Below are 15,016 nucleotides of genomic sequence, written 5' to 3'. Positions count from 1 at the left end.
CGGAAATTATGCTCGAATGGCATCATGTATTTGATTTTTGAGAAACATTGAGATCGGTGACGACCCCCTCCCCGAGCTGTGTACTACTTGCGGTCACGCTCGCTGAATAGAACATTTTAAGTTTCGAGTTCAACTCGACAGATATTATTGTTAAACGACAATGCAATACCACGTCGGGGGGGGGGGGGGGTAAGCATGTGGGTCTAAATTGAACATTTCAGCAGATATACATGTGGCATGTAGGCTCTCCTTCTGCACACTCAGCATACATGACAGGATTTAATACGAAGGATTTTTTTTCGGTCTTGACGTCTCCACGATGCAAATGACCTTAAAAGTTTAATTGCCGGACTGGTTCTTTAAAAATATGTCCATGTATGACCAGGCCTTATAACGTGACCCTGACTAACCAAGTAGGCTGCCAATGCGGGTACACGCGTCTATTTGAGAGTGAAACGCAGCACTAGCTAGAGCTTCTTCCTTTGTGTATTCATCAATCATGTGAATGGCAGTCTTGGTCTTTTACATGTCAGTGCTCATCAAACGGAGCGTGTTGTTTAGAGTGTCGCAGTGTGTGTGTGCGTGTGTGTGTGTGTAAATTAAAAACTTGGTAGCTGTCATCTCAGCTCACTAGGCACAAACGCAACGCTATTTCTACAGCTGCTGCGCATCGCTTTAGATAACTCGCCCAGATTTTGCTGGCGCCAGCGGAGAGCTCTCTCGCGCGCGCGCGCGCAGGGGGGGGCCCCATTATCGAAATCCGGTTGCGGGGACTTGAGTCGGTCCAGTAAATCCGAGGATCGGTTCGGAGATTTACTGAGTTGCGAAAATGCTCGCTCATAAAGTACCATTATCGATTAGGCTATTGGGCGGCGTGATAATTGAGCAAGGATGACGCCATATTATAAAGATGCCACGCAGTGTGTGTCACCCCCCCCCACACACACACACACACACGTAAACATACGGGGCCTCACGCCTCGTCAGCCTGACATTCCCGCGGCACATGAAGGAACGATTTGAAACTTAATGAATGTTCCGAGTCAATTGCTGCCATCATGAAGCCTTAAATACCCCAAAATCAGATAGCTGGGGGGCAAATTACCGGCCGGTCCGTGGCACTTTCAAAGGCTTTCTCTTGACATTCGTACGCACCACTCAGGCAGGGGTTAAATTGTAGTAAAATAATTGCTATAATGAGCAAAGGCAAACTGCCGCAGACGAACGCCGGCTCCAGCGAGGCTGTAGCTCCAGGCAAGGCGGAACCTTTGTCATTCCTAAAATGTCAACGGGGGACTGGGACGTGCAACAGTTTTCTTCGCTTGCTTTCGTTTCCTCTGCAACCCCTTTTGTCGCAGGCCGTCCTAAACCAGCACAGGAATCACGGTGTTTACCCCCGCAGATTCAATATGGAGCGTATGCGTCATCGAGCAATCAGCGGGGACTCCGCTGATAGGGAATGTGCTTTATCTCAAAAGAAGACGGGTGTAATTAGAAATAAAACGGAATTTAAGTCCTTCGCGTCTTAAAAGGTCTACCATTCTTTATTCTCTCTGTCTTTCTCTCTCTGCCCCTGCCCCCCCTCCCCCAGGGGTAAAGAAGATAACAAATTCAATAGCTTATACCGTCCCGCAAATCACAAGGGGTCGTTTACTCCAGGGAGACACATCATCCATCTTGTCTGTTGAGAAAAGCGAAGCTGGTGAAATCAAACTTCTTCTTCTTCTTTGTACGCGTCTTGTAAACGCGAAACAAGGTCAGCGATCGCTAAAACGATGCGTCGACCGTTGTGTCGTGTTATTTGTAGGTGATCTCTTTAAGGTAGAGAACAGCCCTATAGGTCTACCTATGGGTAGGTGTTTAGCCTCTTCCGCCTTTAGACGGTGGACCTTTGGGGGTTTCCAAGTGGGGCTGATATTATAGGCCATCATAACTCGGATTTATAAGCGGTCGGTCTGCTGACTCAAGGATGGCTCTCAGCCGCCTGATATATAAGGAACAGGACTTGTCAACAGATACAAATGTGTCCCTGTTTTCCCTTGATTTCACCCAGCGATATATTTGCATGTCATTTGAATATTATACACATGTACGCCTAAACGTGCATGTAGCCACAGATGCGTTGCGTCTAAACTCCGCTCAGGACAGGGTATTCCTATGAACACCTCTATTTACATCCAACGCATACTCCACATAATAGTAATTTTACAAGCATCAACATTCATATTCATATACTTCAAAAATCGCGTTATTAAATTATACACGTCACGCCACGACACGCTGGTTTCATATATAGGTATATATATGCATGTGTGTGTGTGTGTGTGTGCGTGTGCGTGTGTATTTGTACAGTCAACTGTTTGTGTTTATGCTCTAGTCTACATTAAACTCCACGTCAAAAGAGAAACGTTGGGCTACTTCATTTTCACGTTTAAAGGCCACAGTAGGCCAACGTAGACTTTCAACATAGCCGTCAAGAAAAACGAGTGAAAGATTTGGTTGTCTCACATTTACGTGTCAGTCCAACGTTACACGGATATAACATTTAGGTGTATTTATATTATTTATCGGGTGGGTTCGAGCCTAATATAATTCATACACATAATGGACAGTGTTTTGTAAATACATTTAAAAAAGGCAGTACGGGGGGGGGGGGCTAGGCTGCATGTGTTATTATAACCAGCTGATGACAGTAGCTGTCTGTGTTTGAACGTGATGACGATGGAAGAGCGCTGACCTTAAACTTGGTTACCATCGTCTTAAAGCGAGGTTCACACGACCTGTAGGAGCCTACACGCAGGCCCCGGTGTTCCCCCCGTGTCATTAAAGTCACCACACTACCACCTTCCGTCTAAAGCGGGAACAGCAAACGGCTCTCCGCGGTTTTCGGTTTTCCCTGTGAGCTTTCTCGTGCGGGACCAAGGTGACCCGCGTAGAGCGAAACCGACCAAAAAAAACACAAAACAAACAAAAACGTACATTGACGTATCTGTTAAGATGTGAAACGTGGACGTGCGTTTCCACATCGTGTATCCTTTATCAGTTTCAAGGAAAAACTGAAGTTTAGGACGAAAAAATGGACTAAAAGACCCAACAAGATGTGAGCTGATTAAACCAAAGCGGAGGTATTTATTTTCTATTATTGTATGTTGGGGGAAAGGGGGGGGGTACCGTGGGTACCGTTAAAATGATGCTTAAAGCCTGGGTTTTGCACATCTATGACCTATATTTGGTGAAGTTGTGATTTAACCCAGTAGTCGGTGGCCTGCCATGTGGCCCAGCTTTCTGAAAAAGATAATTTGTTTAAAATGTAGGCTGGGAAATGTCTACTGGAGTCCACGCCTGCACAGGATATCAGCAACAGCCCGAAGCACTAAAGCATGATAGTCCCACACTTTATCAAGTCCTTTCCCAGTCATCAACTTTGTATTTGGACAACAGGGTCGGTCAGTTGCTCCACAGGAGACTGTAACCTAATTTAAATCTCTGATTATTACTTTATCAACATTCACAAACGTAGGTGACAGAAAAAAAAGGTAACCTTGCATGTCATCGAGATAATGGTGATGTGCCTTCTCTCCTATAGCAAGCGTGATTAAAACTTGGTTAAACCCTGCAACAGCATTACCTTCATGTCTCTAGGCCGTTAGACCACTTGTTCCCTGAAGTACACGTGTCACCTAAACTAGCTAGGTTAAACTGGGCACCAGTGCTTTTTTTTTTTGTAACCTATTCACTATTTTATGTGTTATTAGTCGCTAAAGATATTTTACAATATGTTTAAAAAAATACAGAGCCTCGCCTACCATAGGCCTGTAGCGCTAACTTAATGGATGTCATCTGGTAATTTATTATTATTATTATTATTATTAATAATACATTTTATTTGTATAGCATCTTTCATTGGCAGAGACAATCTCAAAGTGATTGACAGTGCGATAAAATAATAAAAACAGGCAATGAAAACACTACATGGTTAATTGAAAAGCTTTCCTGAATAAAAGCATCTTAAGGCCTTAAGGATGAGAAGGGTCCTGCACTGTTCTGTTTTCGAAGCATATTCTTTGCCCTGTAAACTTCAAATAAGGACAATCTGAATCAGTTTTACCAGAATGGTGTTTTCACACATCGGATACCAAGACATAATCATAAAAAAAAAAATTAAAAAAAACAAACCCAATGTCCCATAGCTACAGCCCTCATAGCTTTAAATTCTCGGATGAACAATAATCTGAAATATCGGGTGGAGTCAGCGGAGTTCTGATTAAACACAACACGTCTGTGATTGTTTTAAAGTCTTTATACACCCAATCCATCCTTGGGTTTAGCATCGCCAGTGGGGACTTCCGGCCACAGCACTGCAACTTCACAAGCTGCCATAACCAAACAACGTTTACTTTGGTAATTGTAACTCTGTCAACATTAATGACTTTAACCTCTTTAAGATTACAGCAGTCACATTTAATCTCACCCACATCTCTTGAACCGAGTCAGGCTTCCGATGGGCTACGAATTGTCAGATGTCAGATGGAGAGGGGACAAGGTAGTGGTGGGGTGTCACAGGTCTGTTCCCATTCTTCTTCTTCACTTTGGGCAGCTGGCTGGCTTCTCAATGAGATGTTAATTTGGAAAGTCCCTCCGTTCCTTTGCACTTTTCACTACTGATAATTTGGGGACTGGCCTTGTCTCACGACAAAACACTCGTAGACCACCATTAATAACTAACATGGCTGGTCTGCAACAGATGTATATGCATATATTATTATAGCCTTCGTGTTAATGTTGAATGTGATGATGAAAAATGCATCCTGAGGCACAGAACAAAATATTTGCTTAACTGGTGCTGTGTTAGCTTTCTGAGGCATAAATGTGACATTTATATGCTTCAATAAAGTTTTTTAGGCCCGTGATTAGTGGGAAACTTGCACTCTCAGCATTTCTTGACTGTTTGCCTTGAGCTGAAGCAGGTAACGCTCAGCAAACACAAGGCCGGGACAGAACACACACACAATCCATCAATCCCAAGTGTGAAACACAACTGGGCCTACTCTACTGCAATACAGTGGTAGCATGCAGCCTAACAAATGCAGACCTATTTCATATATTTATGGCCCCGTTCTTGTGGAATAACCTGCCTGCTGCCATCAGATAATCAGTCTGTTGAGTCCTTCAAATCCAAACTTAAAACTCATCATTTTGCCGTAGCCTACAATTAGTTACCTTTAAGTTGAGTGCTTCACAACCTGTACTGCATGGCGGGTCAGTTTCCGTCTCAACTGTTCTCTTCTTTCACATGTCTTATCTCTCTCTCTGAATGATGTCTCTTGTCTGTGTGTGTGAATGGTGTGATGTGAGTCTCCCTTGTGTGCACGTGTCCTCCTCCCAGGTCTCCATGGTGATGGTGGTCGCCGCCTGGACACTGCTTGGCATCCTCCTCATCACGTTTTCCTCTTATTTCTCTTATGAATCCATATGATGTTGTTATCCTGCTTCAATGTTGTATCCTTCTCTCACTCTGATGTGTGACTAATGTTTAGTCTTGTCTCTCCTCCCGTGTATGTGAATGGTGTGATGTGAGTCTCCCCTGTGTGCATGTGTAGTCTGCCCTCCTGTCAGGTCTCCACCGTGATGGTGGTTGCGTGGCTCAGGTGCTGGGCTGTTCCGGTGGCATCTGGACACTGCTTGGCGTCCTCCTCATCGTATTCTTCATATATTTTATAATTCCATTATAATTCTGTTATCCTCGTTCAATGTTGTATTCTGTAAATTGTGTAAGCACAACATCCATTGCACGTTGTCCATCTTGGGAGAGAGATCCCTCCTCTGTTGCTCTCCCTGAGGTTTCTTCCTATTTTTCCTTCCTCTTACATGTTTTTTTAGGGAGTTGTTCCTTCTCCGGTGCGAGGGTCTCAGGACAGGATGTTGTGTTGCTGTAAAGCCCCCTGAGGCAAATTTGTAATTTGTGATAATGAGCTATACAAATAAAACGGGCTTGACATGTGATGGCTCTCATAATTACCAATCCCGTCGGTGTTTTAGAAACGTTCGTTTGCCTTGCCGTTCCAGTAAAAACGGACTCCGTGTTGTTAATCAAGTCGCTCATTGTGATCTTAGTCCTGTGTAACAGCTCAGCTGAAGGTCTTTGCAGTAAAACTGGACACACTGTACAGGAATTCAGGTGACCTCTTCTTCTTATCTCTGCTAACGTCACTAGATGGCAGTGAGCGAATGCGTTGGAGGATTTTAGCCTGGCTAGCTAACGCCACAAAGAGGTCCACCAACTTTTAGGCCACGGTCTTTGTTTCTTATCAGACTTTGTTCAGCTACAACACTAGTCATTTGCAACAATTAGATTCAAAACTTATGTCACAATAAGTATCAGCTTGATTTCTACTCAATTAGCTGAACGGTTCTGGTCTCTTTCCCCCCGCTGCTTTGCTATAATAGCAGTCCTTAATGAGCCCTGGTTGAAAAATTACCTCAGCATGTGGATAAATGAAGCAATTGTGCAAGTTACAAGGTACTAATGTTTACAGGAGGGGGAAACCTTTGTCTAAAACTTATTGTCTCCGAAACCCAAAATGAGTTCAATACAATGAAACGCATATCTATTCACAGCCAGCGTTGTTTTAACAATATAATTACAAATAGTAGACAGTAAGCCAATCACCGATTAGAAATTTAGGGGAAAACATTTTCTTATATAGACTAATGAGGCTGCATTTGTTTTAAGACACAGTAAAAGGCTAAATGTGATGGAAAATTGCCTGAAACTGCTATAAACAAAACTAAATTACACAAACACACCTTCGCTAAGCCTTTTATGTAAATAGATTTCTGATCTGTCCTTTACAAGGCAATTTAATTCAGCAAAGCAGAGAATGATTTCTATCGCCCTTTGGCCAAATGGTGTGCTGTTTTTGTTGTTGTTGTTCTCACAATGCACTTAACATATTTCAGTGCAATGTCACAGAACATTAAATTGTAAAATTACCAGATCCCCTGCTGTTTAAGTGTCGTGTTTTCTTTTTGGTTTAACGATACAAAATAAAATTTGGATCCTGCAATTCCTCAACCTTCTAATGATTAACAATCAGCAAAGCAATTATGCTTTAAAACTGTGTGGGGGCTAACTTCTAAACGAGTCACATGTTGCCAGTTAGAGAGGAATTCATTTTTCTAAGGAGGCTGCATTTTCCCATAAGTGCAAGTCTATTATACTCGCTAATGAAAACCAAGAATGATTTCCTCTATCCACTTAGCTGGCATGTTACAGTACTGACTGGATACATTAAGGTTAGACGACCCAAACCAGTCTCCCAGCTCTGGTTGGTACATGACGGGTCTATCGAGTGTCAGTACATGTAATGGTGGGAGGAACTTTGTTCCGTAATGAGGAAAAATGCATATAATGTCTGCAATATGACAATTCTGACTTTAATTTGAATTGCAAAAAGACTATACAGAGGTGGTGTCAAGTGGCAGTGAGGAGATTGATAGATATACAGATATTGATAGATATACATTGATAGAGATACAGATATTGATAGATATACACTGAAAGAGATACAGATATTGATAGATATACAGTGATCAATATACAGATATTGATAGATATACATTAATAGATGTACATTGATAGATGTACAGATATTGATAGATATACAGTGATAGAGATACAGATATTGATACATATACAGTGATATATATATATATATACAGATATTGATAGATATAATTGATAGATTTCCTACGTTAAATGCACTTATTGTAAGTCGCTTTGGATAAAAGTGTCGACTAAATGACTGTAATGTAATATAGTTGATAGATATACAGATATACAGCGAAACATCGTGTTGGTTGGATTGAGGAACCGAAGTATAGCAATTTTTCTAGCACATTATCGGGAAGAAAGTATTAGAAAACGAGTGCAACCAAATTTAATCATGTAACTTTGCAATGTAAGGGTCAGAACACGATATATTTATATACCTTACTACCATATGAATCATCAGCTCTGAAAAACACAGGCTAATGCACACACACACACACACACACACACACACACACACACACACACACACACACAGATTTGTACCGCCAGGGGAACAGCAAACTAATGACCCAGCAAACAAAAAGTTTGATTTCAGTTTGTGATACACACAATTTGGCAGTCGAAGCCAACACTTACAAACTTGCGAAACTCCCGAAACATCAGCCAAGTAAATCCATGAGAAATCCTTTATAAAATGCATTCTGTACATTTCAGCATTTCAGGGAGCAGCATAAGTCTTACACGGTGTAGTATATACATTGTGTTTTAGAAATGGAAACAATCACATAACACATTCATTGTATGCTCCTGTGGTTCTGGCACCGGATTTTCAGTCCTGAAGCCACGTAGCCCTCGCGGTGTTCATATTTAGGTGAATGAAACAAATACCCCGGAGCAAAGAAGAGGCCAGAAATGAGTTCTTGTTGAAGACCTTTTGCGTAAGTATGTTTGAGAACTGGTCTAGCTGTAAATGCAAGCCTTTTGTTAAATGTGTGTGTGTGTGTGTGTGTGTGTGTGTGTGTGTATATATATATATATATATATATATATACATACATACATACACACACACATAGTATATACCCTCGGCGAATGAGCTGCCATGTCTGCAAAAAAAGAAAAGTGTAATACTTTATTGATGAAAAGAGAATATTTTCCTTTGCCCTGGCCTATGATCAGTTTGTGACCACCTGCAACTCAGAGGTTCAGCTATAGGACAGGGTAGGATTTCAGTTGTCTTGCTCAAGGATGGGAAGACCCTTGCTGGTGGATTCAATCTACCCCCCCCCCCCCCACACACACACACACACAGCTGGGGATTCGATTAGCAGGTCTTCCTGCAAAACTACACCACGGCCTCATCAACCATGTTTACCATAAAGCCAGTTTGTATTTTCCTTCGTTCGTCCTAGACAGGATCTCAAATGAAAAGAGAGAAAAAAAGAGAAGACTTTAAAAAGCATGGGTTTGAGGCGCCCGGGTAGCGTAGCGGTCTATTCCTTTGCCTACCAACGCGGGGATCGTCGGTGTGGGTTCCATTTCTGCTCGGGTACAATATTGTAGCGAGTTCGGGGACAACGCCACCTCAGGAACTGCCGCGGCCGGGAAGCGAACCCGTGTTGCCCGCACCGCAGGAGGCATCGCTAAGCGCTCGACTAAGGGGTCAGACACGCCAGCCAGCGGCCAACGTGTCTACTTATCCATGCACGTTACACTACCCCCCTCCTTCGGGAAGCGCGTCCCCGCGCTTAAGCATATCAGCTCCTTCACGCCTCAGTGCGCCTACGCTTCCAATGGCCTTACGGTCGCTCCATCCCACTTCTGACACCAATGTAGCGAATTCGGGGGGCAGTCAAAGATACCGTCACCACAGCCGGGACGCGAACCCGTATCTCTTGCACCGCAAGCGAGAACGTTAACCAGTCGACTAAAGGGTCCGACCCGCCAACCAGCGGCCAACGTGTGTCTCCTTATCCATGCACGTCACAATATCGACTCGGGGTCCTTCGACTACATATGACGTCACGGGTTATGTTGCTAGCTTGCGTTGTTTAACGCTAGCTTTATGGTTAGACGCAGCTAACTATAAGTAGCTAACGGGAGCTGCGTCTAACGTCAATATACTTGTAACGTGCATAGATAAGTAGACACGTTAGCCCTTAGCTAACGGCTAGGACCCCTTAGTCGACTGGTTAACGTTGTCGCTCGCGGTGCAGGAGATACGGGTTCGCGTCCCGGCTGTGGCGGTCCCGGACTGCCCCCCCCCCCCCGATTTGCTGCATACTGTTTCTCGCTGTCCCTAAACCGAACTAGCCCCTACCCAGGCATAATCTGTGAGGTAGTGATGTCATCTGTAGTCGCAGGACCTCGAGCAGGGCGAGTAGACCAGTTACCTCCAGGATGTGGGTATGTGTCCTGGTCGCTGCACTAGCGCCTCCTCTGGTCGGTGGGGGCGCCTGTTAAGGGGGGAGGGAATAGCGTGATCCTTCCACGCGCTACGTCCCGCTGGCGAAGCTCCTCACTGTCAGGTGAAAAGTAGCGGCTGGTGACTTCACGCGTATCGGAGGAGGCATGTGGTAGTCTGCAGCCCTCCCCGGATCGGCAGAGGGGGTGGAGCATCGACGGGTACGGCTTGGATGAGTGGGGTAATTGGACGGGTACAATTAGGGGGGGGTATGGGTTTGATAATGGACTGTCTAACGGTGGATCAACTGGTAAGGGCACTTGGTAAACCGTCGTGTGCGGGTCTGAGTATCTGTTCAGCGGAGGGCGCTGTATGCCACATACTGTATGATGCTCCCTGATGATGGCTGGTCGCCCCATTAGCACAACGTCATCCAGCTATACATTTACCAGATTTGGTCAGATTCGTATGTTCAGCGAGGCTCGGTATCATGGACTAAATCAAGATGTCATATCTTTTTGTGAGGAACACAAAGAGTGGACCAATGTACTGCTCCCGAGCTATGCTGGATTTTATATAGACTACATCCGGGTAACGTTGTCTTCTTTTGAATAAGAAACGTAATCTCGAGTAGGCTTATATAAAAAGTGACTTTAAACAGGAGCACATACATTTTATCAATAGTTTCCGTATTCATTATTTTACTGTGGCAGGGGATCGTTTGCCATTGTGTGCTCAATACAGTAGTATGAACTATAGTTTGACAAAAGTTACATTATTATGTTCAGACAGCTGTGACATCTTTAAATAATTCATTCTACCAATCTAAGTAGGGGGTGCTGTGTGTGTATGTGTGTAAAATATTTCCATCTACTGATGGGGGGGCGGGCTGACTGAAAATGTTTGGGAACCACTGGTCTACAGTCACTTTGGACAACGTTTTTCCAAACACTCAAGTGGTTTGATAGACAGGAGACGGCTGATTGGCGTCGCAGGGGTTCGACTGCAGGTCATCTGGAGAAGACTCTCGGCATGTTCCCTGAAAACTGCTCCCCCTTCCAGCTGCCAATTAACATTAACAACGTCTTCCTCCAGCCTGGTGGTCCTCCATAAAAACAAAACAAAACTACATGTAATGTACATGTAACATGTGTGGAAAGGGCCTCGATCCACTCTGGAGATTTTTCCCCATTTGTTATTTTTAAAAAATATATTTTTTATGTGCATTTGCACATGTGAGGGCCCATGTGGGCCCTATACTGCTCAACAACGCTGTATTATGTCCTACATGTGGTTTTTCTGAGTATTTATATGCAACCTGCCTTGGCTAATAAACAGTTGGGACCCCTGAAAGAGGAGAGAGTGATGTGTTTTCTGAAGACTTGTGGAGAGAAAGTATGGATGTTATAGGTGAAGGCTAACTTCCCCCAGTGCTGTCAAGCATTACAAATGGGAACGTGCATTGTACAAGCTCACAATACACATGATGTTCATATTCAGCTGTGCTGTTGTGTGACCTTCTGACTACTAGTAAGAGTGAAGAAAAAAGAAAAAAAGAAAAACAAAAGTCTTGTTTCAATAGAGGGCACCATACCAAAAGAAAGGTCGGCCTACTAAGTGAACCACAATTGAAAAAACCTTCCATTTAACTGGAAACAAATGAAAAAAAAATTAAACACATAAAGGCAGAAAATGGGATTTTATTACATTGGATAGTCAAAAATATACAAAGAAGAGAAGTATCTGTACATCTATGAGCTAAAGGCTAACAATACTTGTGTATTTGTGGCAACTAGAGGGTATACAAGTCAAATGGGGGCGAGAAAGCGTTGCCTCGACTGAACCTGTGTCAGAATAAACACTGCACAAAAGGACTTCAAATCAAACACACTGTTACAGGCAGGAAAACCTGTCCACTTAAGCGAAAAGGTAATGCAGCATAAAGAGGTATTTGGTGTTCCTTACAAAAACAAACAACCTATAAACACCATTTATATAAATCATATTGTGTTTAAAAAATGCACGTATAGCAATGCCGTGATCCTTTGAACCTTTGATCGACCCTGGCGAGAACCAGCGAGTCATGCTCAGACACACACACACACACACGCACACCTTATCGGTTTTATTATTGCTGGAGTTTCATCGGCATGACTGGCATTCGGCAAATTTCCTGTGGAAAGTTCAAACCCAGCTGCCCACAAACCAACACACCTAAACACGAGGCCCCCACGTCTGTCAGTAATGAACCTCTGCGGCTCGGCTGGGTCTGAGAGTTGAACCGGCGTGGCGTGTTTTGCTGGCAGCCGTCTAATGTCGTACTGATGATGCACATTGTAGCTGTTGCCTGTGTGTTGTGACAAGGAGTGCACACACTGAACCATTCTGCATAGCCATGTGTTGTGTGAGTCATACTGTCGCCGGTGCGTATCTTCCATGTCCACCTCATCTCTCCTCTTGCAGAAGCTGCAATCTGTCCTCTCCGTAGTGGGGGGCGATGCGTCCTGTGTCGATAGCCTCGCAGTCATTCGAGAAGAACACCAGGTCCTGAGATACACAAGTCAACAAAACACAAGGGGTCCGTTAAGCACACAACATGGTCGCAGCCGTCAGTATTGACAGCATTGCCATGGCTACTACTACTTGTCAAACAAGTATTGCCTGGCAATTTTTCAGACAATATGGCGTTTATCACATTTAGACTTGAGTAACCTGTAATGAAAACCTGATTTTATGTGATGAAGAATCTGATGGCTTCTGCTGCGATACATGAAAACATTCGACTTTATCAATGAGCTAGAGACGACACGTTGCACCCTCTGAGTGCCTGTGCGTGACTAGTGCGGCGGTGTGCTTGCACTGTGTTGTGGTACAGCTGGAACGTTCCTCTCCGCTAGAGCAGAGACAGCTCAGAGGAAGAGACGTGTCGACCCATCGGGTCAAATACCATCTAGCTAGACCACAGGTGAGATGTGTGCACATAGAAACAAGCACATCAGTATGGTACAACAGTTGGTCACCTTACTGACTGAAGCATTGTTGCACGTGTTCGTCAATGTCTAACGTTAAATGGTCCAGACAAGTACTTGACTCAGCTTAGCTGTCAGCTGAGGCTTAATTCATGATGTAAACAGCATTTAGATATTATGATATGTGATGATTCACTTAACTGGGGTTCATGCTTCTTGACCACCCTATAGGGTTTTGGGCTCACCAACCATAGTAAAAGAAAAATCTACAGGAAACCGTTGCATTACAGTGATATGATCCATAATTGTTAAAACATTTCACATTTACACATACAATAACCACACAATGCAAAAATAGCTAGCTTTATGAGTCCTTTATCTGATGCACACACCATATTATGCTTGGCGGGAAAGTTTGGCAATACTAGTTTCACACTGGTGATGGCACCCATGAGCAGATGCGTCTACACTAACATCTGGTAGGGCCGGGAAGGCAGACTTGCTTACCCGATAACAAACCCTGTTGATGATGGCGTACAAGTTCTGGATTTTACGCTTCAGCAAAACCATCCCGGGCCGCTCCCTGCAGTCCTGGCTGGGATGGTTTAGCAACACGTACAGGAAATCACGAAGCTTCGTCGTGATGCAGGAATTCTTGAAAGGATGAAAGCGAAGCATCGTCAGAATATGAGCAGAGCAAACGCGATCAGCTGTGATGAAAAGCAAACCCCCTCGGACGGCCTGACACAAAAGGCGCCATCCTCTGGCGTTACACTTACATGCACGTCGATGAAGATGATGGGCAGAAGTTCCGCGCAGGTTTTCTGCAGGAGTCGGGCAAACACGATCGTTAAGGTCTGTACGAGTACAGCGCCCGAAACAAGCTGCAGTCGATGGAATAATATATATATATATAAAACAACAACTTACCGTGCGTTGGTGATTGTGTATTTTCTCGAGCAAAGCCATTATTTCTTTGCTCAGATCAAGCGCTCGTGAATAGCACGTCGGCGGCGTGCATTCGGACAACCACACAAAGCTAAAAACACACAACGCGATCAACAGCCCGACCTTCATCTCGGCTGCTCTTCTCGTCTTCACCGGAGCGCGCTTCAGTTCCGCCGAGGAGGCTCGTGGGTTTCTGGAGCGAACGCGTGCTGGAGTTTTAAGTCCCCCCCCCCTCCTCCTCCTCCTCCTCCTCCTACTACACACGCACGCGTGCGCGTACACACAATGCCTTTGGCGAGGGGGGGCAGCGGCTGTGGGGGGGGGGGGCGTTTCGGCTCTGGTACCTTTTTGAGAAAGCATCGATGTTTTCGTTACACAACTCAGGAATGTAACGCATTTCCTCCTTCATTATAACGCAGCCAAAAGCAATATCCTGTGACTTTTCCCCCCGAAAGGCTTTTATTATTACGCCGGCTCATGAATTTGGGATGCGGGCATCTGCTCGCTAACCGGTAAACCGCACCCACATAAAGCACAGCGTGGCGACCCCCGTACTGCTGGGAGTCCGACCAGCGAGGTCAGTCCTCCATCCCCCTGCTTTCTGCCAATCACGGCAATGCGTGTTATGCCGGGCAGTGTGCGTTCCTGAGGTTGGGGGGGGGGGCTGTGAAGTAGCCCGCTGGTTAGTTTGGTTGTGTGGTTTTCGTTTTCGGAGGGAGACGTTGTCACACTTTAAGTGTCCTCTCGGCGCAGTTTTGAAAGATTTAATAAACCCCCAAGACTTCAGCTCTTGTCTCCGACTCATAATTGACTTATAACGCTGGTGTCAGGAGGGAACACGGGAGCTGGCCTCGCATTACTGTCTGGGAGTTGGCGGGTTAGTTAGCTGCTTGTAATGGACTGCTACCACGGGATGGGAGTGAAGAAGGAGGAGAGAAGAGATGGGAGAGGAGGAAGGAGCCTGCGGGTGGTCGGAGGACACGGCCAGGGAGCTCTGGAGAGCTTCACGTGAGTCTGCGGCGAGCATGGCTGCAGACGCGGGAGTCACGTTTTGCGCCCGTTTCTTCTTCCACCTGATGTGTGGCGCAGGTAGAGAGCGAGGGGAGGGGGAGGGGGGATATGGCTCCGCTAATCAGAACT

General features: G+C 44.9%; 1 protein-coding gene across 1 annotated transcript; it reads right to left on the bottom strand.

The window, feature by feature from the left end:
• Positions 1-11,651: 11,651 nt before the first annotated feature.
• LOC130108199 (cytokine-like protein 1) lies at positions 11,652-14,053 on the bottom strand. The gene is made up of 4 exons (XM_056275059.1): positions 13,859-14,053; positions 13,708-13,752; positions 13,436-13,582; positions 11,652-12,506 (listed from the first exon to the last, which is right to left on the bottom strand). The coding sequence occupies exons 1-4, from the start codon at positions 14,003-14,005 to the stop codon at positions 12,405-12,407; spliced, it is 441 nt and encodes a 146-aa protein (XP_056131034.1). The 5' UTR covers positions 14,006-14,053; the 3' UTR covers positions 11,652-12,404.
• Positions 14,054-15,016: the final 963 nt, after the last annotated feature.

This window comes from Lampris incognitus, chromosome 2 (assembly GCF_029633865.1).
Source record: "Lampris incognitus isolate fLamInc1 chromosome 2, fLamInc1.hap2, whole genome shotgun sequence".
Taxonomy (NCBI): domain Eukaryota; kingdom Metazoa; phylum Chordata; class Actinopteri; order Lampriformes; family Lampridae; genus Lampris; species Lampris incognitus.
The sequence above is the reverse complement of the archived record's forward strand: the minus strand, read 5'-3'. Positions and strand labels throughout refer to the sequence as shown.